The sequence below is a fragment of the Microcaecilia unicolor genome, chromosome 5 (genome assembly GCF_901765095.1).
Source record: "Microcaecilia unicolor chromosome 5, aMicUni1.1, whole genome shotgun sequence".
NCBI lineage: Eukaryota > Metazoa > Chordata > Amphibia > Gymnophiona > Siphonopidae > Microcaecilia > Microcaecilia unicolor.
Genome location: NC_044035.1, coordinates 167,173,173 through 167,199,710, shown reverse-complemented (window position 1 = coordinate 167,199,710; position 26,538 = coordinate 167,173,173). Strand labels below are relative to the sequence as shown.

The window sequence follows — 26,538 nt, the reverse complement described above, 5'->3', positions numbered from 1 at the left end:
CATTGAATTAGCAGCCGAAATTTGCTGTTTGGTTTTGGCTTTGGTTTGGGTTTTGGTGCCTTCACCTCCTCCCCGACAGAGAGTGGGTCATCCTGGGCTGCCACTCCCCTTCCCTCAGCAGAGAGTGGATTCAGCTGGGCAGGCCACCCACCCCCCACCTCCCAGCAGAGAGTGGATCCTCATGGGCTGCCACCCCTCTCCCCCCAGCAGAGAGCAGGTCCCACCAGGCCAATCACCCTCCTGACCATAATTCCTCCGCCCTCCCACCACTCGAAGGCCCCTAAATAGAATGGAATAAAATGTATTATTTCTAATTCATCCTTGTCCATGGCAGAGTACAACTCAATGTACATAAAATCATATCAAACAAACAAACTATATACAAAGGCAGTTGAGGTACAAACAAACAAAAATGACAGATGCAACTCGAATAAATTATGCAGTTTCTCTTTGCAATGCAGTCTCATTCAAGCAGATTCATGATAAACCTGATACAGCAGATATTCTCTCAAAAGGTTTTTGAAAGTGGACAGTCAAGATTCATTCTTTAGCTGTAGTGGCAGCTTATTCCACTCCAAAACTCTGTAGGAGCAATGCAAGTGCTACTGAAGCACTATAAAGAGCACTATGCCCAGCCATCCATGTTACTATATGGACCTACATGGTCCTACATACATGGCACTATTCAGCATTAAGAACTTGATTAAAATGTGCAGATTCAGACACTGTGGAGACAACCAGTCTAGCGGAAGAATAACGACTCTTGTTTACTGGACAGAAGCTGCCGATACAGGACAGTGTTATCAGTATTGACACAGGTTGTTATCAGAATACACGTCAAAAGCTGTTACCAGAATTTACATCAATGCAGGACACTTGGAGCTACTTGTTTATGTTCTTCAAGGAGAACATACGTCAGGAATAGAGATGAGACTCCCGATGTCTCCATAAAAGGCAGCTCTTACCAGGGTTAGCTGCCTTGTGCCAACACTACATCCGAAGGGCAAGATCTGCATTGGACCAGATTGACATCTGAAGCATATGCTGACATCTGAAGGACTCCATCAGGTGGTATGTGTGCCATTTGCATAGTGCCCTGGGGTTAGAGTGACTCTTTATACTTTAGAGTCTAGGGAGGGATTTAAATACCTTTACTTCAAGCTATCTCTGTAATAGGATTGTCTTTATCTTTATTACTGTTTATTCTATGTCATTTGCTGCTACTGTAAATAAATAAGACCCTATTTTTATAATATTTGGGTGTGGCATTAGTTTCTTTTATTATTTTGGCACAGTGATCTTGGATCTAAGGATAAGGGGTGATACATTTACTCCTGACACTTCCCTAACCAATGCTAGTCTGGTTGGTGCCCATTTTTGTCATAATTTACACTAAGAGGCGTATTTTCAAAGCACTTAGACTTACAAAGTTCCATAGGTTAATATGGAACATTGTAAGTCTAAGTGCTTTGAAAATATGCCTCTAAGTGTCAGGTACACCCATAAGAGTGTTATCTGTTTTATGCCTACCGATTTGGAAGTTCCACCAAAATGGCTATCTAAATAAGTAGATGAGCTATTAATTAATTTGCACCCCAATACTAAATTCTAGGGTCTGTGGGTTGCAGCTCACTTGTTAGCTGTCATTTAGCAGCATTAGTCAAACTCTTAGAGGCTTTGGACTGATTTCCAATAGCATATTATCTTTGTTTATATATATAGCTGGGAACATATTTACAAAATAATCTCAGTTCTGGCATGTTTCCCAGACTTAAGTCCTTGAGCACGGTTTCACTTTTGCTACATGATAGAAACTGTTCAAAGCATGAGAGCCATGTTTTAAAACTCAGAGACAGCCTGTTTTATGTGTTCAGAGGCACAAGCAATGTGATTCACATGAACAGCGAATCACATTGACTGTGTTAGACGGCTGTTCCCTAGAAGAGTAATTGGTTATAGTGACTAAATTAACATTAATTAGCATTAGTGTGGACTATAAATTACTGAATAATAGCAACAACACAGAAAAGGCTCATCTCTATAAACACAGTAAAGCACATTAATTCCTTCTTTGTTACTGAAGCACTGCTTTCTTATTTCAGTACTGCCGTTACCTTTTCTCAGGATGGCAGGGATGGAATTTAACATCCATCATCTCCCTATTTACTCCCTGATTATATTAACTATTAAGATAAGTGGAGAGAGGAATTATACTGTCAGGTTCTCAAGGATAAGTCTGGAATCGTGAGCCCTTGGGCTGCTGATGGGGAGCGGCAGCAGCAGGCAAAACCCACCAACTAGGACTGGACAGGATACAGGATTCTCAAGCAGGATACAGGAACTAGCGTGACTGGACAATACTTCACCTGCGCTTGACTGTCGTTACCTAGGGTTTGAGCCCCTAGGTGCAGGCAGTCGGCAGGACTTACTGGACAGAATGGATCAAGACAAACTTGACTAGACAGGGTACAGGATATAGGGTCTCAAACAGGCAAGAAACAAACAAACAGAAGCTTGGCTAGAACAGGGTACAAGGTACAGGGTCTCAAACAGGCAGGAAACAAACACAAGCTTGGCTAGAACAGGGTTCAAGGTACAGGTCTCAAGCAGGCAGGAAACAAACACAAGCTAAGGGTGCAAGGTACAGGGTCTCTAACAGGCAGAAAACAAACACAAGGTTCACAACCAGAAGGGAAAGGAAGCCAAAAGCAGACAGGGAAGGAGCAATCAGGACTGGATTCAAGACAGGATTCAGGAGACTCAAACAGGCAAGGAATACAGACTAGGGACACTAACTAAGAAACAAGGCTAAGCAAGACAAGGCAGAAGTGCACTAAGCACAAACACCAACCAGGACCTTTGATGTTACAAAGGCAAAGCAGAACGTTTCCAGGTGGCTAATAAGCCCATCAGCAGCTGAGGCTCACAGCTGCAGCAATCTCAAGGCAGCTAAGGGTGAAGCTAGCTGCCAAACTTCCAAGCAAGACTGGAGGGCTACAATATCTGGACCAGACCAAAACGAGAGTCTGGAAAGTCTATGGCAGCCACCGGTTCTGGCCACCAGAGGGTGAGAGGAGCACAAACCAAGAAAATAGTCACAATCATGACATATACTGTTTTCTTCGTACATGTTCACCGAAGGATACTGTTGATGCCATGCTGGTCCAGGAAGCTCTGGACTGCTTTCAGAAAGTTAGGGATTTTCCTTCAACACAATTTGATGAGTGGCAAGCTCTCCTTTTAGTGACCCAAATAAAGGCACCAATCTGGTACAACTGGTATAAGCAATGTGTAGGTGGCAAGTCAAGGGCTACCACCATGAGAGGGGAGTATCACATTGTTATAGTGACAGGGAGTCCCCAGGATGGGATGGATGAGGAAGTTGTTTGGGGAAGACACACAGTGAATGTTAACTCTGGACATTTTACAGGGCTGGTTATTAAATGCTCTGCAGACTAGGCAGATTTTCTCCTTGAGTGTATTAATTCCGCTCCTTTGTGTCTCCCAAGGAAAATGTACCGTAGCCTGAGTCATGATCAGGACAGTATTTGGCATGGAATGGTGCTAATTGGGTTTCTGTCAGATACTTGTGACCAGGATTGGCAGAAACAGGATACTTGGATAGATGGACCACTGAGCTGACCCAATATGGCTATTCTTATGTTTTTATGTACAGATGGAATACTCCAATCCACATCCAACAGGTCTCTACCAACACCACCTTCCCCTTCCTTTTGAAGAAATATGTTAGCCTTGCTAGCCCTTGCTCTCAGTAAAAATACAGGCCAATGGCTCATAATAAGAGCTAGGCTTCTTAAAATCAAAATCATCTCTGATACAAAATAGAGCTAGCTTGTAAAAATCAGAGATCACCTTTGAAACAGTTACATTTCACTGTAGCAAGTGCTGAGCTGGCAAGGGAGGGGGCATTTGCTCTTGTCCACAATCCTGAGACTGGCACCTACAAGATGTCTTGAACCAGATTGTTGTGGTTATGTAGAGATAGTACTGGGTCAGCTGCACCCCGGGTGAGAACATCCAAAGGAGAGGGCTAGGGGAAAGTTTGGGGAAAATGCAAAGTCATCTAACAAGATGTGCTCTGAGCATATCTTGTTTATACTTAGAGCTTGAGAATATGTGAAGTCATTTTGATCAACTGATAAGGACCAAGAGCCCTGGTGACAAAGCTGGGGTCCATTGAAATGAATAGGACCAAAATTGTATATAAGCAGCAGTCTGAGAGGTATTAAATCAGAAGGGACAAGGAAGGCTACCAGAGAAGGCGGGTGATAGACGAGTCCTGAACTGCTGCTCAACCATATGAGTAACTGAACTGCTTGTACTACATTTGGTGAGATTGTAATAAACTATCTTCTTATATCCCAGCGAGTCCTTCTGATTATGGAGTTCGTTAATTCCTGGACTGTGTAAGAGCAGTCTGGGGGAGTATGAGATCAGAATAGGTGGGGGGAACACGCAAATTAAATACACGTTCCACCTTTCTGATGTCTTCAGGCAGACTCTATGTAGGTCCTCTGTTTGAGTTGGAGGATGACTTCTCTATAAGGAAAGGCAAAAGTAGCTAGGGCTTTTCAGCTTGGGGGAGGCTCAGGGGAGATATGATAGATGTCTATAAAATAATCAGTGGAATGGAATGGATGGATGGAATGGGTAGATGTGAATCACTTCTTTACTCTTTCCAAAAATACTAGGACTAGGGGGCACACAATTAAGTTATTAAGTAGTAAATTTAAAACAAATCAAAGAAAGTATTTCTTCACTCAACGTGTAATTAAAGTCTGGAATTCATTGCCAGAGAATCTGGTAAAAGCAGTTAGCAGTTTAAAAAAGATTTGGATAACTTCCTAAAAGAAAAGTCCATAAGTAATTATTAAGATGGACTTGGGGAAAATATACTGCTTATTTCTAGGATAAGCAGCATAAAATCTATTTTACTGTTTTGGTATCTTGCCAGGGAACTTGTAACTTGGATTGGCCACTGTTGGAAACAGGATACTGGGCTTGATAGACTTTTGGTCTGTCCCAGTATGGTAACAGTTAAGTTCTTATGTTTGTACGTCTGCCTTTCCAGTGCTCAGGTGACAACTATTTTGTGGCTTCTTTCTTGGCTGTGTAATTCCTATGGCACATCTCCAGATTTAGCTCCCAAGGATCAGGGGTTCAATCCCTGTCAACCATAATAGAATACACTCCCTTCTATTGGTCCCCTCCAAGGGCCTTCAAGCATGATTTTCAGGGTGCTCTCTTCACAAGCCAGAGGTTTGTTAGCATGAATGTTGTGAGTTGGCTCCCTGCTGTGCTCCTCCAGATCATATCTTTTCCATTCAACCAGATACAGCAACTGACTACAGTTGTACATTGAGCATTGGACTTGTTGAATGATGAACTTCTGGTGCCCTGTTACTGTTACCAGTGGTGTAGGAAGAAGTTGTTAGTTTGGGAATGGATTTTTCTTATAGGGCTTCAGGAGGGCCACAATGAACTGCAGATAAATGTCAATGCTTGCTGAGAATTGTACTTTGAACACCATCAGGTTCATTTGTTTTTGAACTACAAAGAGTCCAAACAATTTCTGATCAAGCTTGCTGGTGGGTCTGTTATATTTATGTATCTCAGTGAGACCCAAATTTTTTTTATCATCAACGGTGGATTCTGTTATCGTTGCTTATCTGTATCCTTCTGAGCCAGAACCATACCAAGGGGTGTGCGAGCGGTGCAGACACAAAGGATGTAAATATGGAGGGACACAAAAATTTCTCCCAGCCCACTGTCATCTCTCTTTGGTGGGGACAAAGCAGGTGAGGCAGGGTGGGGGAAGGGTGGCAGCAGAGGGCAGATCACACAAGGCATGACTATAGCTTAGAACACTCCTGTTCTGAGCCTCCTTTTTCTAATTCCTGCAAGATTTGTGCATGCAGTTCCCTCTCAGCTTTGGCTCAGTCTGCTGCCACTGAAATTCTCAATTGTCAGACATCCTGAATGAAAACAAGGATGAAAGCCATTATTAGTAAAGAATGGCAAACATCTGGTGGGCAAGCATCCTGTATTGCTGTAAGCTTTAATTATAAGTTTTTCTCTCTACGGCAAGCTTCCTTTCAAATTCTCTTTTTACCTACCTGATCAATGCTTTGAATCTTACTTGCCAGTGCTTATATTTTTTTTACTATTTTTCCCCATTTATTTATTTGTAACACTTATACCCCGCGTTTTCCCACTTATTAGCAGGTTCAATGCAGCTTACATAGAATATCAGGTTTACAAAGTGACATAGAAAGGATATGGCTGTAATATAGTAGATAAAGAGGTGATCGTTTAGATGAGGGTAGGTAAGGTGGGTAAAGGAGGAGGATGGTAGAGGTAGGGGAGTGGGGAGGAGGGTGTGTATTGGGATTAGCGTGTTGTTAAGTGTGGGAGAAAGTATATAGGGAGGGGTAGGAATAGGGATGTACTTAGAAAGGACTAAATAGGGGAGCATATTTCAGGTTCAGTCTTCATAGTCTGATCAGGGTAGCGCAGATGGACTCATAGTTTAAGTCGGGTCATTTGTGTAGGCTTGCTTGAAAAGGTAAGTTTTTAGTAACTTCTGGAAGGGTAGATGATCAGTGACTATTCGAATGGATGTTGGTAAGGCGTTCCAGAGTTGGCTGCCTATAACGGAGACGTTGGATGTGTAATATGGTTTGTACTTAAGTCCTTTGCAATTGGGAAGATGTATGTTGAGATAAGTTTGAGAGGATTTAGAGCCGTTTCTAGCTGGAAGGTCAATCAGATTGTACATGTAGCCTGGGGTTTCTCCGTAGATAATCTTGTGAATCAGCATGTGGACTTTTGAAGTATATTCGTTCAGAAATGGGGAGCCAATGGAGCTTTTCACGGAGAGGTGTAGCACTCTCAAATCACGACTTACCAAAGATAAGTCTGGCTGCCGTGTTTTGGACAGTTTGAAGTTTCTTCAGGATTTGTGCCTTGCATCCAATGAAAATACTATTGCAGTAGTCGACGTAGGTGAGCATAGTGGATTGAACCAAGTTGCGGAAGGTATTTAGAGAAGAAATGATTTCACGCGTTTCAGCATCCACATCATGTTGAACATTTTCTTAGTCGTAGCTTTTGCCTGATTTTCCAGAGTTAGAAGGTTGTCTAATAACAACACCTAAGATTTTTAGGTTGTCGGATATGGGATTATTGATGTCAGGGGTGTTGAGTGTAGTTGGAATGAGTGTAGAGTACTGGGATGAGAAGATTAGACATTGTGTTTTTTCCTTATTCAATTTCATCTTAAAAGCGTTGGCCCATAAGGTTAAGATGTTCATTCCATTAATTAATTCCATAAAATTATCGGAGATTTCTGCTAGGTTGGATTTGAAGGGGATGAATATAATGACGTCATCTGCATAAATGAAGGGATTGAGGCCAAATTTAGATAGGGACTTGACTAGAGGGGTCATCATAAGATTGAAGAGGATTGGGAATAGAGGTGAACCTTGGGGTACCCCGCATTTTGATGACCAGGGAGATGAGGTTGATGAGGTTGATTTGACTCGATAGCATCTTGTGGTGATGAAACCTTTTATCCATTTAATGATGTTTCCGACGATCCCTAGTTTATCCAGTAATTTGGATTCACTTCCCATTTTTTTTATTTGAAAGATGCTCTTTTGGATATAATAGCCTCTTTCGCTACTCCTTTTAAACATGCTAGCCTTCCTTCTGCCTTTTTTAATGCATGTTTTTCCTAGTGCCCTCCCTCCAGTTATTAAGTCAGATTTGATCACTATTGCTAACTGGCCCGTACACCATTATCTCTCACACCACCTTCTGCATTCCACTAAGGATTAGGTCTAAAATAGCTTCCCCTCGTTGTCTACTCTTGAACCAGCTACTCTAGGAAGCAGTCAAGTATTTCATCTAGAAGCTTTACCTCTCTATAGTGTCCTGATGCAACATTTATTTAGTCAATGCTGGGGTAATTGAAATCATCCATCATTTATTTATTAGGATTTATTTACTGCCTTTTTGAAGACGTTCACCCAAGGTGGTGTAGAAAAAGATCAATCTGGACATAAACAATACACAATATTAAACAGAAAAATACTCAGATAACAGTACATATTATGGCATAGTATGCTACTTACAATATCGACACAATACACAATAGAAAATCTTAATAGCATAGGATGTTACTGAAGGTGGAGCAGACAAACAGATAAGATAGAGTAACAGGAGTTAGATAGAGAATAAGGAGACTAACTTAAAGAAAGTTGCAGGTTGAGGTGCATGAAGCTGACCTCAGCTAGGATAGGAGTGGATAAGTAAGTCCTGCTACAGTACTGTATTTGCGGCTGGTGTTAGTCCTTGTGCATGTGAGACTAGTAAGTTAGTTGCTTCTTCTATTAAAGGCTTGAGAGAAGAGCAAAGCTTTCACCTGCTTACTGAAGTACAGATAGTCTTGTGTTGAGCGAAGCCTTTCAGGAAGTGCATTCCAGAGTGTGGGGGCTACTCTGGAGAAGGCTTTGTTATGATTCTGCTGGATTGTCACGGGAATATTTGGGACTCACTCCTGATTGGCTTGTCAGGGGCTGAGCCAGCAGACGTCAGAAGCCTGATCCATTTAAGCCTGCCTTTCCCCTGCAATCATTGCGTTGGCGTTGATTGCTCTGATTGCTTGCTAAAGCCAGTCTGCGCTTGGTCGCTTGTGTTCACGTTGGAGTTTAGCCTTTCTCCTCGTGCTTGCTTATTGTGTGTGTGTGTGCTGGGTACTCCCAGCATGAGCCTGATTGCCTCACTCCCCACACCTGGTTTGTTTTCTCCTTTTCTAACATAGTGCTGTGTGGGGTAAGCTTGTGCCTTGAGTCGTTTCAGTTTGTTTGTTTAACTTTCTCTCCCTCGGTGTTCCATTTGTTGTGCTGAGCTTCTGCTCTGCTCCCTGTGGTTCTGCCTCCCCGTCCTTATATTTTGCTAGTTTGTTTTAGTTCTCTTTGTTTGCTGTAGCTGTCTCCTGTGTACTGGGAGCAGCATTCCTTTTCTGGTCTGTGTGTGTCAAGGCAGCTTCTTCTGTTTGCTTACTCTCCCCTTTATCTTTGTCTGCTGAGTAGCTCTGCCCTGGTTTTTCCCTTTAGCAGTTCCCTTTTTCCCTTGGGGGTTGTGGGGCCAGCTTTGTATATTCCTTAGGTAGTTCTCCCTTTCCCTTTGTATGCTGTATATTCAGCCTAGTGTGTTCCCTGTATCATTGTATGCTGTAGGTACAGCCTAGTTTCCTTGTGTGCTGAATGGTTTAGCCTAGAGTGCATTCCTATAGGTGGTTTTCTTTCCCCTTTTCCCTGAGTGCTGTAAGGTACAGCCTAGAGTATTCCTTGAGTGGCTTCCCCTTTCCCTGAGTGCTGTAAGGTACTGCCTAGAGCAGTGATAGGCAACCTTTTGAGCTTGGTGTGTCAAAATTTGCCAAAAAACCGAGCATAACTCGGGTGGTGTGTCACTTCGAGAAAAAAACCATAATTTCGCGATATTTATAGTTTAAATAACAAAAATGTATATTTGTAATATATAACTGTATTTAATAAACCAAAAACTAATTATTTAACTTACCTACTTAGTGACTTCTTTGTTCATCTGTCAGTCGGTTTCTTTTGTTGGTCTTGATATTATTTAACTTGTGTGGGGTGCCGTGAACTAAGATAAGTGAGGGGGAGGGGGAATTCTTTAACTAATCTGCCTATTAGTGACTTTTTTGTTGCTGAATTTCATTGGCTAAATCTTCAATTGAAGGTTGGTATTTTGTACACTTCAAGCCCAAGCAAGCGCTACTAACTTCATCTGTCAATCTGTTTCTTTTGTTGGTTTTGATATTATTTAACGCTGAGAATAAGGTTTCACAAAAGTACGTAGAGGGAAAAATTGTGAGTAAAGCCATTGCTATATTTTTCAGGGTGCTAAAAGTGTCTGGTAATCGGTTCCAAGCACTCCAAATTTCCTGTTCGTAGTGGCACTCCTCTTGATTCTCCAAGCGGCACTTTTCCAGATTCTCAAGCTTTGACCTCAAGTCGACAAACACCTGAGCCCAGATGCTGTCTTGAAATTCTACAAGTTGCATCTCCAAATCATCAATTTGCATCCATTGGAAACCATTTAATTCCAAACTACTGTAGACTACTACATCAGGATACTTAATTATTTTCATGGTCTGTTCTAGGCTTCTAAATTGATTAAATCTATCACTGAACTGGTCAAGTAACGAGTCTAAAACATGTTGGTACTTTATATGCAAGGGTTCCATTTCATTTTGTATAGCTGCACTGGCCTTCTCAAAATACTTTGTTACTCGAGGAAAATACTTATAAGTTTTAGTTTCTACATCTCGCTTGAAAATGTTAAGTTTACTTTCAAAAGCTTTTATGTATCCAAACATAACGTCAATACTTTTGCCAAAACCTTGTAACTTTAAGTTCAGTTCATTAATATGAACAGAGAGATCTGTAAAAAACATCAGGGTGTTGACACACTTATCATCATTGAGCTGAGGAAAGTTTCCCAGATCCTTATCCTCAAGAAATACCTTAATTTCTTCAAAGCACTCCACAAAGCGCTCAAGAACTTTGCCTCGGCTCAGCCATCTTACATTATTGTACATCAGCAGTCCACTGTAGGTGGAATCAACCTCCAGTAAAAGTGCAGAAAATTCTCGCTTGTGAAGGGGGCGAGCAGCTATTAAATTAACTATTTTTGTAACAACTGACATTAAGTCGTTTAAGTCGGTGAATCCTGCCTTGGCACATAAAGCCTCCTGATGGATAATACAATGAAAAGGCACAATCGGATGTCCAATAGCTTCCGTAAACAATTTGACAAATCCAACTTTTTTCCCCACCATGTTTGGTGCCCCGTCTGTCGTCACTGACACAACTTTAGAGATATCAATGCTTAGGTCACGGAATGTTTGTATAACAACCTTACATATTTCGCTTCCTGATGTACTTGTTGGCACTGATACTAACTTTATCAACTCTTCTCTCATTGTGAGACCATCAGAATATCGACCAATAATGGCCAACTGAGCATGTGATGTGACATCAGTAGTTTCATCAAGAGAGATCGAAAAATATTTACAATTACTTATGTCTCTCTTTAATTGATGTTGCACATTTGTGTTCAGTCTCATTATTCGGTCTTTTATGATATTTCTACTGAGTGGTAACTCAGATATTCTCTTAATAATTGCATCTTTATTCTGCATATCGTGAAATAGAACTGGTGCACATCTTAGGAGAGTTTCTTTAATAAATTCTCCCTCACTGAGTGCTTTTCCATGCTGAGCTATGGAGTGAGCAATGCTCAAACTTGCAGATGTTAAATTTGTAGAACCTTTTACAAATTTAAGGATGGACTTAGATTGGCTCTTATAAAAGTGTAGCTGCCTGGAAATGTATTCCTTCCTTTCATCCTCACTTTTTTTCAAGAGCTGGGAATGATTAGTTTCAAAATGTCTATTTATATTCCACGTTCTGCTTACTACCGTTTCAGTACATAGAACGCAAAATGATCTGCCATTTTTTTCTATAATGCCATACATCTCGGTCCATGTCTCTTGAAAGGGTCGGCTACTGCTACTACCACTTCCTTTACTTAACCTTGGTTTTTTATTTTTTGGGTTCTCCATCAGGGGGGCAGTGACAGAAGATAGAATTATAGATAGCCTGTTAGCCCTGCAGGCAATTAGGGGTTAACTAGCCTAACTGACCACCTTATGTAAATTAAGATGGCTGCCGCTATTTCTAATGGCGGGAAACGGCACCCATAGCACATGCCCTCGCCTCTCCCAGCCTCCCCCTCACCTATCTCAGTAATGATGGTCAATTACAAATCCACGACACCCCAGAACAGTAGATTGGATGATGGTTGCTGATAATGGTGATCACAGGGCCCTCAGAGATGCGTCCCCCATGGCATTCCGCTGCTCTGCTCCGCCGGCCGGAAGTGAGGTCAAAGATCCCCTAACGGCTGTGCAGGAGCCGGGGCAGAGGGAGCAGCAGGGAGGGAACAAGCGGAGGACTCGGAGGGAGTCAATAGGAGCGCGCACGGCAACCCCCTAGCGGGTAAACATGCACCGGGGGGGGGGGGTGATTTCACCGGGGGGGGGGGGAGGTCACGCTGCACCTGGGGGGGGGGGGCGCATCGGCGATCCGCCCCGGGTGTCAGCAAGGAACTCCGCTGCTTCTCTGTATGCGGCCGCGTGTCACCGAAAATGGCTACGCGTGTCAGTACTGACACGCATGTCATAGGTTCGCCATCAGGGGCCTAGAGTGTTCCTATGAGTGGCTTCCCTTTCCCTGTATTGTTGTATGCTGTGGGTACAGCCTAGTTCCCTTGTGAGCTGAATGGTTCAGCCTAGAGTGTATTCCTATAGTTGGTTTCCTTTTTCCTTGATGGCTGTGTGTATAAGCCTAGAGTGTTTCCTTCTGGGGCTTCCTGTATTCTCGTTCACCTGTGGCATAGTCTTGTATACCTTTAAAGGCTTCTGCCTCTCACCCTTTCCTTTGTGACTCTACTCTACACTGTGTGCGCTGCCTGTGGCCCAGTTCTGTGTGGAACCCTTGTTATTCTTTCTCCCTTCCCAGAGTGTGACTCAGTTCCCGGTCGGTCGTGAGGCCCGCATGCTTGGTCTCTAAGTGAGTGGGTTCCCGATCGTCTGTGAGGCCCGCCTGAATGCTCTGTCTCCCACTTTCTGGTGGTGGCTGTTGTGAGTGTGCGGGGTTTGGTGGCTAGGGTGGTGCATAGGGCCTGTTCGGTCCACCCCAGACCTTGGCCAAAATCCTATACTAGGCCTCTGCCAGGGCTCAAGGGCTCACGTCCAGAATAACAGGCTCATTGGTGGGTGTCACATCAAGTGATGTCCTTTCGAGAGGATGTTCCTTGGAAGGACCTTAGCGATCTTGGAGGTGTGTAGAGAGAGATCCTGTTCTTCAAGTACTCTGGCCCATTCTCTTTGTTTTTCATTTAGCCCTGTAATGTACTGTTCTAAGTTTTTGCAGAAATGGTGTGATGTGATCACGTCACTTACAACTTTCTATCTGTTTTGCTGCAGCATTCTGAATCAATTGGAGCTGGTGCAAACCCTTTGTAGTCAGACCAATGTAGAACTGCCAAATTTGTTAGCTTCCCTAATTAACATTTCATTATCTGTCTGTTCTTTCTGGCCTGGAGGATGGTAGTCATATTATCACTATTCTCTTCCCCTTTAGACATATATCTGGTTTCTTGTGTAACTTTTATCCTGTTTGACTCAGTGCTTTAGTGTCAATGAGATATAATTTGTACCCTAATGTTATAGGATCCTTTTTGCTATCCTTCTTTCACCAAGTTTCTGATATGCCCCTTTTAAATGCTATATATTCTTACCAATGGCGTAACTAAGATTGAATGGGCTCCAGGAGGAAAAATTAAGACGGGTCCCTATTACACCATCTTCCCCTAGGTAGTGGAAACTAGGAAGGGGTAGAATCTTCAGAGTTCCAGCAACCAAACCCCACAAAACATCCATCTCAGACCTATATATTGAAAATCTGTCATAATAAAGCAATACTATCCAGGATTTAAATAGCAACAACATTACATTTGAAAGGCAGCACCCTAGAATACCGATATACTTCCTGCCGGAAAACTAGAATGCTACAGATCCCTACATAGAAAATAAACAATAGCAGAATATCTCACTTCTATCACTCTTGCAGAATACAGACAGAGCCTCAAATGCAGAATAAGCAACCACAAACAAGAAATAGGAACTCTGAGAGAAGTCTGAATGCAATTCAACTCTGGGGAAACAAAAATATATTTCATTCTGTACAGTGTAAACTATAACATTATCAGTGTTGCACATTCCAGTTATTTAGTTGAAAATAAAATGTATTCTACTTTGTTGTCTGGGCATTGATGTCAGCCTCTCCTTTCAACTTCACTTGTCTCATTTTCATCTAAGTTCTTTTCCAGGGTGTTGTCTTTATTTCTGTCTTCCATTTTTCTCTATATCTGTCTCTGACATTGATTGTTCTCCTACATTGTTTTTCTCTGTTTCTCTCTTCTGTGAGTTTCCACTCAGCAGACATTCTCTCCTTCTCTCACCCTCTAGTCTTCAATGTCCTTTTTTACACATCTCACCTTCCTATGAGATTTCCATCTTCCATTTTCACCCCTCCCCAGCCCTCATTTATCTTCCTCCTTACCTGTCATTCAACCCCTCCTGCCAACCAGTTCCCTTCTTTCTCTTACCTGATATTCAGTTTCCTCATTTCCTTCTCAGATTTGTCCCTCCTTTCTTCCTTCTCCAGCTGCTTCACACCCTCTCCCCTTTCTCACCCTCTCCCTCTCTCCAGTCTTCCCATTACTCATCCCTCACTGCCTCTACACTTTTCCATTTTTACCCACTCTTCTTCCTTTCTGATCCTTTTTCACCACTTCCCTTCCTCTTTCCTTCCATTCTGACCTCTTCCCGCTGGTCCATTCCACTCTCTTCTGCCTCCACACCTACTCTCAGAGCCCTTTTCACTCTCTCCCTTCTCCCATTGCCCATTCCCAATCTCTTCATCAGCCCCTAGCCCCCACCTCAGACCCATCTCTAAGCCTCAAGCCCCTTCTCTCACCTGCCTCTCTGTCAGCCCCTTTCCTCAACTTCTTTCTTCCAAACCCAGCAATAAAATCCTTCTCCCATCCCTTAACATATGCCCTTTCTTCCATCTCCAGCCCCTGTGTTAGTTCTAATCCCCCTTCTCCTAGCATCAGACCTTTTTCCCAGCCAAAGTATGAGTGTCCTTCTGCCACCCAATATTTGCCAACCTCAACCCCCTTCTGCAATCTTCAGTTTTATGTCAGCCCCCAGACCTCTTCTCCCACTCCCAGTCCCAATGTCAGCCAACAGCCCTCTTCTCTCATCCCCAGCCCCTCTGTCAGCACAAAGACCCAGCATCAGCTTTAGGGCAATATTTTGGGCCTCTTTGCATAGAGGGTAACAATTCTGTAACTTCACTCCTGCCATGGTGCATTTCTCCCTCACCCTACAAGGGGTCTAGAATTTCTTTCCTCCCACTGTCCAGCATCTCTTCTCTCCTCCCTTCTGCCCTGGGTCCAACAAGTCTTCCTCTCTCCCTCTCTCAGGTATTTCTTCCTCCCCTCCCCCCAACCCACATTCTAGTATTTTTCCCTCCACTCTCCTTTCCCTCATTCACAGTCTGGCATCTCTCTCAAAATCCTCCCCCCCCCCCAATCATATCTACCTTGAAATTTCTATTCAGATTACAGGTCACTTGCAGTAGCAGGGCTTCACCACCACTGTCCGCAGCCTGTCTCAGAACCTTTACTCTGATGTGTCATGCCCACACAGAAACAGCAAGTTGCATTAGAGGGAGTGGGATGTGCCAGAAGAAATGCTCTGGGGCGGCAGCAGACAGCAGTGGTGAAGCCCTGCTGCTGCCAGCGACCTTTAGCTTAAAGGTAAATTTGAAGGTAGACACAGGGGGCTGGGGGGAGGGGTTTGAGAAAAAGGGAGAGATGACGGATCGCAGACAGGGGAGGGAAGAAGAATGAAGGCGAGACACTGGACCAGAGGGGGGAGGGATGGGTGGCTTGATAGGCCTAGCAGCAGGCGGACTCTACCAGTGGGCAGCCTTGGGCTTTTTGCTGAGCTCATTCAATGGTAGCTATTCCCTGATTCTAATTCTCCCATCTTGTTCTTTAGACTTCTAGCATTTGCTTGTAGACCTTGCAAGGTATGATTTATTTTTATTTACTATCTGCCTAGCAGTGGATACAGATAATTTAGAATCTTTCAACTCTGTTTGCACTTTACTTAAAGGCAACTGAGCTACTTTTTACTTTTATTACAACCTTTCTATTGGGATTATCTAATTTTCCTGTTTTCTTTGTATCCTTCAAAGACACTTCACTCCAAACCATGCACTGCATTGCAACTGTTAGCTTTCCCCATGTTCTAGTTTAAAAGCTACTATCCAATGGCTTAGCTGCACAGCTCCCAATAGCTCTGTAGTAGGTCTCCAGCCTCAGCTCCTAATGGCCACAGGTTTGTTCGCTGTCAACCCTGACAAAGCCAGTGTGAATGGAAGTACAATTGCCCCTTCCCATGAAAGTCAACAGTGCCTCATTCTTGTGCAAGAACCCCCTGTATTTCTGTTTCTTGAATATTAATTTTGATATAAAGAGCTACTCCTCCCCTTTTCTGTCATGTCTATCCTTCTGAAACAGATTATACCCCAGTATGGCTGTATCCCATCCATGGGATTCACTGAACCTTGTCTTCATATTAGTAACAATATGCAAGTATGCCTCTACCATTAGGACCTGCAAGTCTGGAGCTTATAGACTTCCAGCTATCTCTCCTCGTCTTGCTTACACTCCATATATTACAGCCTCATGTCTGGGCTCTTCTTATGCCCTATAGCTCAAAAGTGAACAATTAAGATGATTTCCTTTGTTATTATCCCCATTGTCTTATAAATTAAAAGTACTTAACTGTGTTAAACACTTTTTTCTTCAGAAACAATTGCTTAAGACATAATACTTTCTGTTTTGGATTATTGTAATCTGCTATATGTTGATTGTTTGGATAGTTTTTTTCATAGTTATCAATCGTTACAGAACATGGTTGCATGACTGATCTTTGGAGCCCATCATTTTGACAGGGTAACTCCTCTGTTGGTAGAACTTCACTGGCTCCCTGTTAAAGGTGAAATTAGGCCTTACCTGCTAATTTTCTTTCCTCTAGATCCTCCAGACCGTTCAAGACGCTTGGGTTATGCACTCCTACCAGCAGAGGGAGACTGAGAACACTAAAACTTCTTATACAAGTAGCCTGTGCAGACCTTCTACTAACCAGTAAAACAGTAACAAAGCAGAGGAAGAAAACACCTCCACCTAAACAAAACCACTGAATCCACACTCAGATCTCCTCCCCTTAAGACGGAGGAATTCAACTGCAGATGGGCACAAACGGTACCACAAACTGCCCTTAGTAAAACTCCAGGACCCAAATCACAGGAGCTACTAGAAATATCAACAACTGAAGTCTAAAGAAATTATCATACTGAACTGTCCAATACACTGGGTGGGCTCTTGAATGTTCTGGAGGATCTAGAGGAAAGAAAATTAGCAGGTAAGGCCTAATTTCACCTTCCTCAGCAATCCTCCAGACTGTTCAAGACGCTTGGGACATACCAAAGCAGTAAACACATCTAAGGGTGGGACCTGCGAAGCCCAGAGGACAGGACTGGAGCTTTAAAACTGGCATCCTCCCTTGCCTGTACATCCACTCTGTAATGTTTGACAAAAGAATGCAGGGAGGACCACACCACCGCTCTACCAATGTCCACTCTCTGCCCAAGAAGCCGCCATCCCCCTAGTGGAATGTGCCTTGAGCCCCACCGGCACCATACGGCCATGCAATATGTAAGCCGAAGAGATGGCATCCTTCAACCACCAAGCTATAGATGCCTTAGAAGCAGCCGCTCCCTTCTTGGGCCCCCCATGGACAAATAACCTGTCCAAAGAACTGAATTCCTCCGACCTGCGCAAGTAAACCTTCAACACTCTGCGCATATCCAATTTCGCCAAACAACGCTGAGAAGCATCCCACGTCTGGTCCCCCAAGACTGGCAATGAAATCACCTCATTGACATGAAAGGAGGATACAACCTTAGGCAAAAACGAAGGCACTGGACGCAGCGAAACCTTTTCCTTAGAAACCCACAGAAATGGAGGCCTACATGAAAGAGCCTGAAGTTCCGAAATCCAGCGAGCCGACGATATAGCTACCAAAAAGACCACCTTCACAATAAGGTCTTTTATCGAACAAGACTCCAAGGGCTCAAAAGGAGAACCCGCCAAAGAGTCAAGAACGATATTAAGATCCCACTGAGCAACTACCGGCCGCTGAGGAGGATGAAGCAACTTCACCCCCCCTCAAAAAACGGACCACATCCGGGGAAGACGCAACAGACCTGCCCTGCACCTTACCCCGAAAACAAGCCAAAGCAGCCAGCTGCACCTTCAAAGATGACAATGAAAGGCCCTTCTCAAAATCATAGATGAAAAACAACAAAGCAGTGGAATCAAATGTATTTATTGGAACAATACCCGACGTGGCCACGTTTCGCCCTCAGGCTGCGTCAGGGGTATAAACTATCAAAAGTGTATGTAAATATATCATACACACTAGTAGTTCCAAAAATCTAGTTCCATTTATCTGCTAGATTTTTGGAACTACTAGTGTGTATGATATATTTACATACACTTTTGATAGTTTATACCCCTGACGCAGCCTGAGGGCGAAACGTGGCCACGTCGGGTATTGTTCCAATAAATACATTTGATTCCACTGCTTTGTTGTTTTTCATCTACTGTTTTGTAAGCAGTTGTGTGCCTTTTTGTTTTTTTTGTTTTGCCTTCTCAAAACCATCCTGCAAGAAATCTAAAATGCATGACACAGAAGCTGTCGAAGGGACACATGCCCTGTCCCCACACCAATCTTCAAATATGCGCCATACACGCACATAGGCCAAAGACGTCGAATGTTTGCGAGACTGCAGCATCGTCTGAATCACCTGAGGGGAAAACCCTTTCCTTCTCAACCGTTCCCTCTCAAGGGCCACACCGTAAGAGAGAACCGATCCAGATCCGGCATGACAACTGGACCCTGACACAACAGCACCGAGCCCCCCCAACCGCAGAGGCTTGCCTTCTAACAAGCGCATCAGATCCCCGAACCAAGGCCGATGCGGCCAATTCGGAGCCATCAACAACACCGGACCCGCATGACATTCTACCCTCTGTAGGACTCGACCTATCAAGGGCCACGGGGGTAACCCATACAGCAATACCCGCTGAGGCCACGGAAGGACCAATGCATTGGATCCCTTCCGCTCGCGGATCCCGATGCCGACTGAAATACCGAGGAACCTGAGCATTCTGTGCCAACGCCATGAGATCCACTACTGGCATTCCCCACTTTAGTACTATCTGGTCAAACACCGACCGGTGCAGAGACCATTCTCCGGGGTCCAACATGTGTCTGCTTAGAAAATCCGCGCTCACGTTGTCCACCCCGGCCACGTGCGCCGCTGAAATCTGCACTAGATGCCTTTCCGCCCAACTCATGAGCAGAGCCGTCTCGATTGCCAACTGTGGACTCTTTGTACCGCCCTGCCGGTTGACATACGCTACCGCTGTCACGTTGTCGGACATGACTCTTACCGCCTTTCCGACCACACTTGAGTGAAACGCCAACAGAGCTAGCCGAATCGCCCTCGTCTCCAACCGGTTGATAGACCACTGAGCTTCCTCCGTCGACCACCGCCCCTGCGCGGACCGACCGAGACACTGAGCTCCCCAGCCCAGCAGACTGGCATCTGTTACCAGAATCACCCACTGAGGAGGTTCCAACGGCATGTCCTTTTTCAGATGGGCCGAGCACAGCCACCACTGGAGACTGCGCCGAGGAGCCCCCCTCAATGGCAACCGCAACTCCAAACTGTGTACCTGAGGAGACCACCAGGACAACAGAGCCGCCTGAAGCTGGCGCATATGCGCCCTGGCCCATGGTACTACCTCTATTTTCGCTGCCATGAGGCCCAGAACCCGAAGGTACATTCGAACCGTCGGACTCTGAACGGACATTAACAGCCGGACCTGCTGCTGAAGAGAGGCGATCCGAGAATCCGGCAGAAAAACACGACCCACTGCCGTGTCGAAACGCACTCCCAAGTACTCCAGACTCTGCGATGGGATCAACTGACTTTTGACTACATTCACTACCCATCTGAGCGATTCCAGAAACGCGACCACCTGAGCCGTCGCCGCCACACTGTGAGCCCGAGACTTCGCCCGAATCAACCAGTCGTCCAGATACGGATGCACCAGAATTCCCTGCCTCCGCAAAGCCGCTGCTACCACCACCATTATCTTGGAGAAGGTGCGTGGAGCCATTGCCAGACCAAAAGGCAGAGCACAGAACTGAAAGTGCCTCCCTAAAACAGCAAAACTAAGGAAACGCTGATGGGCCTCTCGAATCGGCACGTGCAGATACGCTTCCGTGAGATCCAGTGACGTGAGAAATTCTCCCTGACGAACAGCCACTATGACCAAGCGCAGAGTCTCCATACGGAAGGATGGCACCTTGAGCGCCCCATTGACCTCTTGAGATCTAAAATGGGTCAAAACCGGTCCTCCTTCTTCGGCACCACAAAGTAAATGGAATAACAACCCATTCCCAGCTCGTGCCGAGGAACGGGTACCACAGCTCCCAACTGGATTAAGCGACCCAGAGTCTCTTGAATAGCCTTTAACTTGATTCGAGAGTAACAAGGAGAGGGAAGAAACAGATCCAGCAGCGGGTGCTCGAACCGTCGCGAACGACCTCCAGCACCCACTGATCTGAAGTAATTTGGATTTACCCCTGATAAAACAGACAAAGTCGCATCCCGACCTTCATCAGAGGCTGGACCCGCACACCTTCATAAGGAGGACTTATTACCATTTCCGGCACCTCCGGAGGAGCCCCGACCTCCTCGATGACCTCCTCGAAAGGACTGCGTCCGCTGGAAAAACCAGCTTTTAGAAGGAGACACAAATCTGCCCGGCCTGTACCGCCTCACGTCCTTAAACCCACCTCTAGCCGAACCACCTCGACTAGCCGCCTTAGGTTGTAACTCCAGCAACCGTAAGACCTTGGTATCCCCAAGATCACTCATCAGTTTATCCAAGTCCTCTCCAAACAACATAGAACCTTTGAAAGGTAGAGAACACAACTTTGCTTTAGAGGCCGCATCTGCCACCCAGCCCCTAAGCCAAAGAGCCCTGCGAGCCATCACTGCCAGAGCCATATTCTTAGCCGAAGCCCTTAGCAAATCATAAAGGGTGTCTGCCAAAAACGAAGACCCCATCTCCAATTTGGCCAGGTCCTGAACCAAACCAGTCCTATCTAACGCAGGCTCATCCAAGAGCTTCTCCGCCCAACGGAAACAAGCTCTGGCTACCAAGCCCCCACACAGAGAGGCTTGGAAGGCCAAAGCCGACAAATCAAAGCTGCGCTTCAGAAAGGACTCTAGCTTCCTATCCTGAGGATCCCGTAAGGTTGTACCGCCATCCACCGGAATGGCCGTAGCCTTAGTAACCGCCGTAACCACCGCATCCACAGTAGGTGGTTTCAGCAGGGCCAAATCTTCTGGAGGCAAGGGATACAGCCACGCCATAGCCCTAGACACCTTACAAGCAGCCTCCGGCACAGACCATTCCTGAAAAACCATGTCCCTAATGTCTGAATTCATGGGAAAGGAATGGGAGGCTCTCCGAATCCCCTTAACCAAGGGATCTACTTGGGGTCCCTCCGCAGAGGGAGTGGCCGCCGGAGCAAACTTCAAGGTACAGATCACCTGATCAATGAGCTCTAACAACTCCTCCCTTATGAAAAATGCGAACCACTGAAGAATCTTCCCCAGGCCTTAGCCCATCCTGATCCTCAGACACATCTAAGAGATCCTCCTCTCCTGGGTCACTCCAAACGTCCGACCCAGGCAGAGAAAGTATCTCCATAGGCTCCGAAATATCCACCCGTGGGTGCTTAACTCCCACTGAGCTAGCAGCCTCCGGGGAACAAACACCCTGAGAGGGGCCAGCTCTCCAGGCATTATACAGAGACCAAACAAACCCAGGGGGGAAGCCAGACCCCCCCCCCCGACGCAGCTGAAGCCCCAACAACACTTCCTGCAGTCTCTGCGACAGACCCCCCTCACTCCCGAGGCGGCAGGTCCATCGCGTGATCTGCGGCTAAACTAGGCGCGCTTCCTGCCACACACGGGTCCCCCGGCACCGGTACGGAATGCATGGCCAAAAGGGCCGTGCTTCCCGCCAAAAACGGCTCCGTCGAGGCTGATCCGGGACACGCAGCCAAAATGGCAGCGTTTCCCACCAAAACCGGCCCTGCCGTTGCCTGCCCGGAATGTGCAGTCAAATCGCCACCCAACACCTCCGCCGACTCAGGGGAAAGCACAGGGGGCAAGAGCGCTGTCAAAGTAGGCTCCCCACAAAATTTACATTGGCCACCTTTCACTTCAACGCCGTGCTTCGCGCAAAACCGACACCTCGCCAGCTTAGACATTATGGCCGCGAACACAATAAAAACAAGCAGTTGCTTTGTGCTCTGACAGACTAATAGGCAAAACCGCCTAAGGCAAGAACGCCCTTGAAGACATTTTATCTCTGGACTGCCACAAGAACGGCCAAAATAGCCGCCTTTAAAAAACGTTTGTTTATTTATTTATTTTATTTTTTTAAACCTTGTTGCTGATGCCTAAACACCTCAAGGGTACAGAACGAGGTCTGTAGCCGAGGTCAAGCAGTCCTCCAGAGGAAGAGCACAGGGGGAGGGACCCGGCCACCCGGGTGTGACACCCCACAGGGAATAAGAAGCCCCTTAGGATTTACACCCTGTAATAGAGATCCAAGTGTGGGTTCTCTAACATTTACAACCCAACCTAGAAACCCCAAACGGGCCTACCAGACTGAGTATACTGCACAGGCTGCACACATCTACGCTCTGCTGAGACTGAGAAAATATTGGTTAGTAGAAGGTCTGCACAGGCTACTTGTATAAGAAGTTTTAGTGTTCTCAGTCTCCTTCTGCTGGTAGGAGTGCATAACCCAAGCGTCTTCAATGGTCTGGAAGATTGCTGAGGAAGCTCGTATTTTTTAAATTGTTACTGTTGCTTTCAGAATAATACATAGCTTGGCTCCCAGTTTTTTGCCTTCTTTATCTTTGTCCAGTTGTTCACGTAATAGAGACTGTAACCTTTTACTATTTCCCTCAGTGCACAATATACACTCTAAACATTTTCATACTGCTTCTTTTGCCTATCAGATTGTTAAGTGCTGAAATTTGTTGCCATCAGTGTTAAGACAGAAATCCTCATACTTAAGATTTAGGAAAACGTTGAAGACCTATTTATTTAGGAAACATTTGCTAGCTTGATAATAGCTTATTTCCTAATAATAGAATGTTGGGTATTATTAGGAAAGGGATGGAAAACAAAAATGAGTATATTATTCTGCCACTGTATCACTCCATGGTGCGACTGCACCTTGAGTATTGTGTTCAATTCTGGTCACCGCACCTCAAAAAAGATATAGTGGAATTAGAAAAGGTGCAGAGAAGGGCAACAAAGATGATACAGGGGATGGGACAACTTCCCTATGAGGAAAGGCTGAAGAGGCTGGGGCTCTTCAGCTTGGAGAAAAGGCGGCTGAGGGGAGATATGATAGAGGTCTATAAGATAATGAGTGGAATGGAATGGGTCAATGTGGAGCGTCTGTTTACGCTTTCCAAAAATACTAGGACAAGGGGGCATGCGATGAAGCTGCAGTGTAGTAAATTTAAAACGAATCGGAGGAAATTTTTCTTCACTCAATGCATAGTTAGACTCTGGAATTCATTGCCGGAAAAAGTGGTTAAGGCGGTTGACTTAGCAGACTTTTAAAAAGGGTTGGACAGCTTCCTGGAGGAAAAGGCCATAGAATGTTATTGAATGGATGTGGGAATAATCCACTATTTCTGGGATGGGCGGGACAAATTGTTTGTTCTTTTGGCCGCTGTCGGAGACAGAGTGCTGGGCTCGATGGACCCTTGGTCTGTCCCAGCATGGCGATGCTTATGTACTTAATTTATTGTATTATATTTAAGGAGATATTTGCTTATTTATTTTTTAGTATATTGCTTGTCAGAGAAGATTATTCTCTTTTTTCTTTTATAATTGTGTAATCCGCTCTAAACTATTGGGTAAATTGCAGAATATAAGACTCTGTATTGTATTGTCTTCACGCATTTATCATTCAACATGAAAAACATAGTCGGCACAATTATGGTCTCAAGCTTTTGAAAAGGATATTTTAGAAGAAATTTTTTTCTTACCAGCTCGGTGGGAGGAAATAGGGGCTTCATCGTGAGATAGTTAGCAACAAAGCAGGCACATTCATCCCAACTATATAACTTGGAGAAGGGTAGCAATGTTGGTCGCACTGTGGTACTCACAAATTTCTGCAAACAGATAAAACTTTGTCAGCAAAGACGAAGATCACTGACCTGTTCACCATGTTTCACACATAAAGCAACTCACTCTTTGCTCACTGACAAGCAATCCTCATCCACCACAATCAGTCCACACCCACCCGCCAAGCAAATATATGCCACACAGCCTTCTATTGTAAAGCCATGTCACTCTCCAACAGATATTACTACCTCTTTAGGGAGCATTTTTTAGTAGCCCACCTAGCTGTAAACTATTCATAGATCTTTTCTACATGTGTGGCTCATTTCAAAGGAATGCATGTGTAAAATTAGCTGCCAAAACTGCCATGTGTATTCTGCAATAACTTTTTTTTTTTTACATTTGTACCCCACGCTTTCCCACTCATGGCAGGCTCAATGCGGCTTACATGGGGCAATGGAGGGTTAAGTGACTTGCCCAGAGTCACAAGGAGCTGCCTGTGCTGAGAATCGAACTCAGTTCCCCAGGACCAAAGTCCACCACCCTAACCACTAGGCCACTCCTCCACTCCACTTGTGCCGATAGGTAGTAAAATACTGTGTGTACATCTGAAAATCAAATATATATGTGGTGTTTCCCTCCTCAATCTCACGATACTTCCCAGGAACACTTTTTTTCTTTTTTTTTTCTTTTATTTTATCATTTTACTTAATTGCATTCACATTTATCACATAAATGTAAGGAAATACAGAAATTAATAGAAAAAGGAAAACATTTTCTCTCAACAATATATATTTTCATAATTGTCCACAATTGGAAGATCCAAGATCAGGAAAACAATCAAAGAAAATAAGAAAAACTCAAAATGGTTAATCTTACACTTCACATTTTCTGAGGGAGGAAGGTTAATCGGTTATTGCAGCCGGTACAGTGGTAACTGAAGGAAGTTGCTGCAGAGCATTCTTCATCTGTTTCCACAAACTCTTATAATTTCTTAGGTTCAAACAAATAAGTAATAAGGAAATAAAAAACTTACAAGGGAATCACGCTAGGAAGGTCCCACCTAGGGCAATGATTCCTGGCTTAAAAGTCAAGACTTCACAACTCCCAGTCTGCGATTCCCTTGATGTGTCAGGAAATATATGCATCTTTGAACTCAAAAAACTATCAACCATGTATCGGAAATACAATTTCAAAACATTGTTCCTATCTAAATCAAAGACGAAAGTCACTAATAATATAACTCTATCTATAACTTCTGAATTTTCCAAAATGTCGGTTAAACTTACATCTCTTTTCTCTAATAAAGAAGATTTATAAAGGAAATATAATTTTAGTCACCAATAGGTGGCTATCAGAAGGTATTGGCAAAGTATCAGAGAAATATTTCTTCAAGAATTCAGTAGCTGATATATAGGATATTATAGGTAAATTTATCATTCTCAAGTTTTTTTTCCCTTAATTGGTTCTCCAGAAATTCCAATTTTTACAAGAAAGATAACTATTCTTCATTACCAAATTGTCTGATTTTCATAGAGAAGCCATTTCCGTAATCAAAGTCTCTATTTTTATATCTTGGACTTCCACTTTGTTAGATAAGTATTAATATAAATTCTTTAACTCACATAGTGAAAAATTTTAAACATCTGAAGAAAAGAGTTATTCACATTCTGCTGCAGTTCCTATAGTATGTCCATTATGACATTATTGGCTTCACCAAGTCCAATTTCTCCACAGAAACCGCTCCAGATATCTTCGGGGGGAAGAGCTCACTCTCCAATCCCCCAGTTGGTTTATTATCCGAGTCGATGCTGCGCCAGGACCTCCTCGGGTCACGTGAAAATCCTAACCCACTTCGGGCGTTTCCATTATTGACCTCCATAGCAAAGCAATACTGTTTCCGGGTCTTGGAGGGATCGTGCCAACAGGGAGACTTCAAAGTCACTCCCTCTCCACTGAGATTCGGCAATAAAGCCTTGCTGTTCCCCGAAGTAGGAACCGATATCCCTGACGTTATGACCCCAAATCTCTCCAAAATAGACTGAGAAGTGGTGGGAACCCCAGCCATGTTCGAGGAGGACAACACCATGGCTTTGCCTTTTCTCTTCCCCATTCTCTGGGGAGCGCGCCTTCTTCTTCAGGCATTCTGGTGTAAAACGGGATCTCAACTAGTGTACGTCCTCCCTCAACGCCATCTAGGATCCTCCAGGTTGGGACACTCTTTGTCTGGTTTCTCCACAGAGGCCTGTCTGATATGGGTAACCCTACAGCATAGCCCTCTGAGTCATTGAAACACGGAAGCCCCTCCACCACTTACAAGGTGGTGTCCCTTCGGAGGGGAGGAACACCTTTTTTTAACCAGATTAAAAGCATGCAAGTTGTGAAAGACACCATGTACCATTAGCCGAGACAGTTTACCTGGATAAATGGCTCTGAAAACTGTTTACTTAATTACAAACAACCCGTCTCATATGCACCTGAA

The 26,538-nt window shown here is 44.5% G+C and overlaps 1 protein-coding gene across 4 annotated transcripts in view; it reads right to left on the bottom strand.

Annotated features, from left to right (window-relative positions):
* The window catches only part of DRC7 (dynein regulatory complex subunit 7), a 173,420-nt gene that overhangs the window by 113,862 nt on the left and 33,020 nt on the right, over positions 1-26,538 (bottom strand). For all 4 annotated transcript variants that reach the window (XM_030203566.1, XM_030203565.1, XM_030203564.1 and 1 more), the window contains one exon: positions 23,981-24,106. In XM_030203566.1, the coding sequence (XP_030059426.1) occupies positions 23,981-24,106 (126 nt within the window). The remainder of the gene's footprint in view (positions 1-23,980; positions 24,107-26,538) is intronic.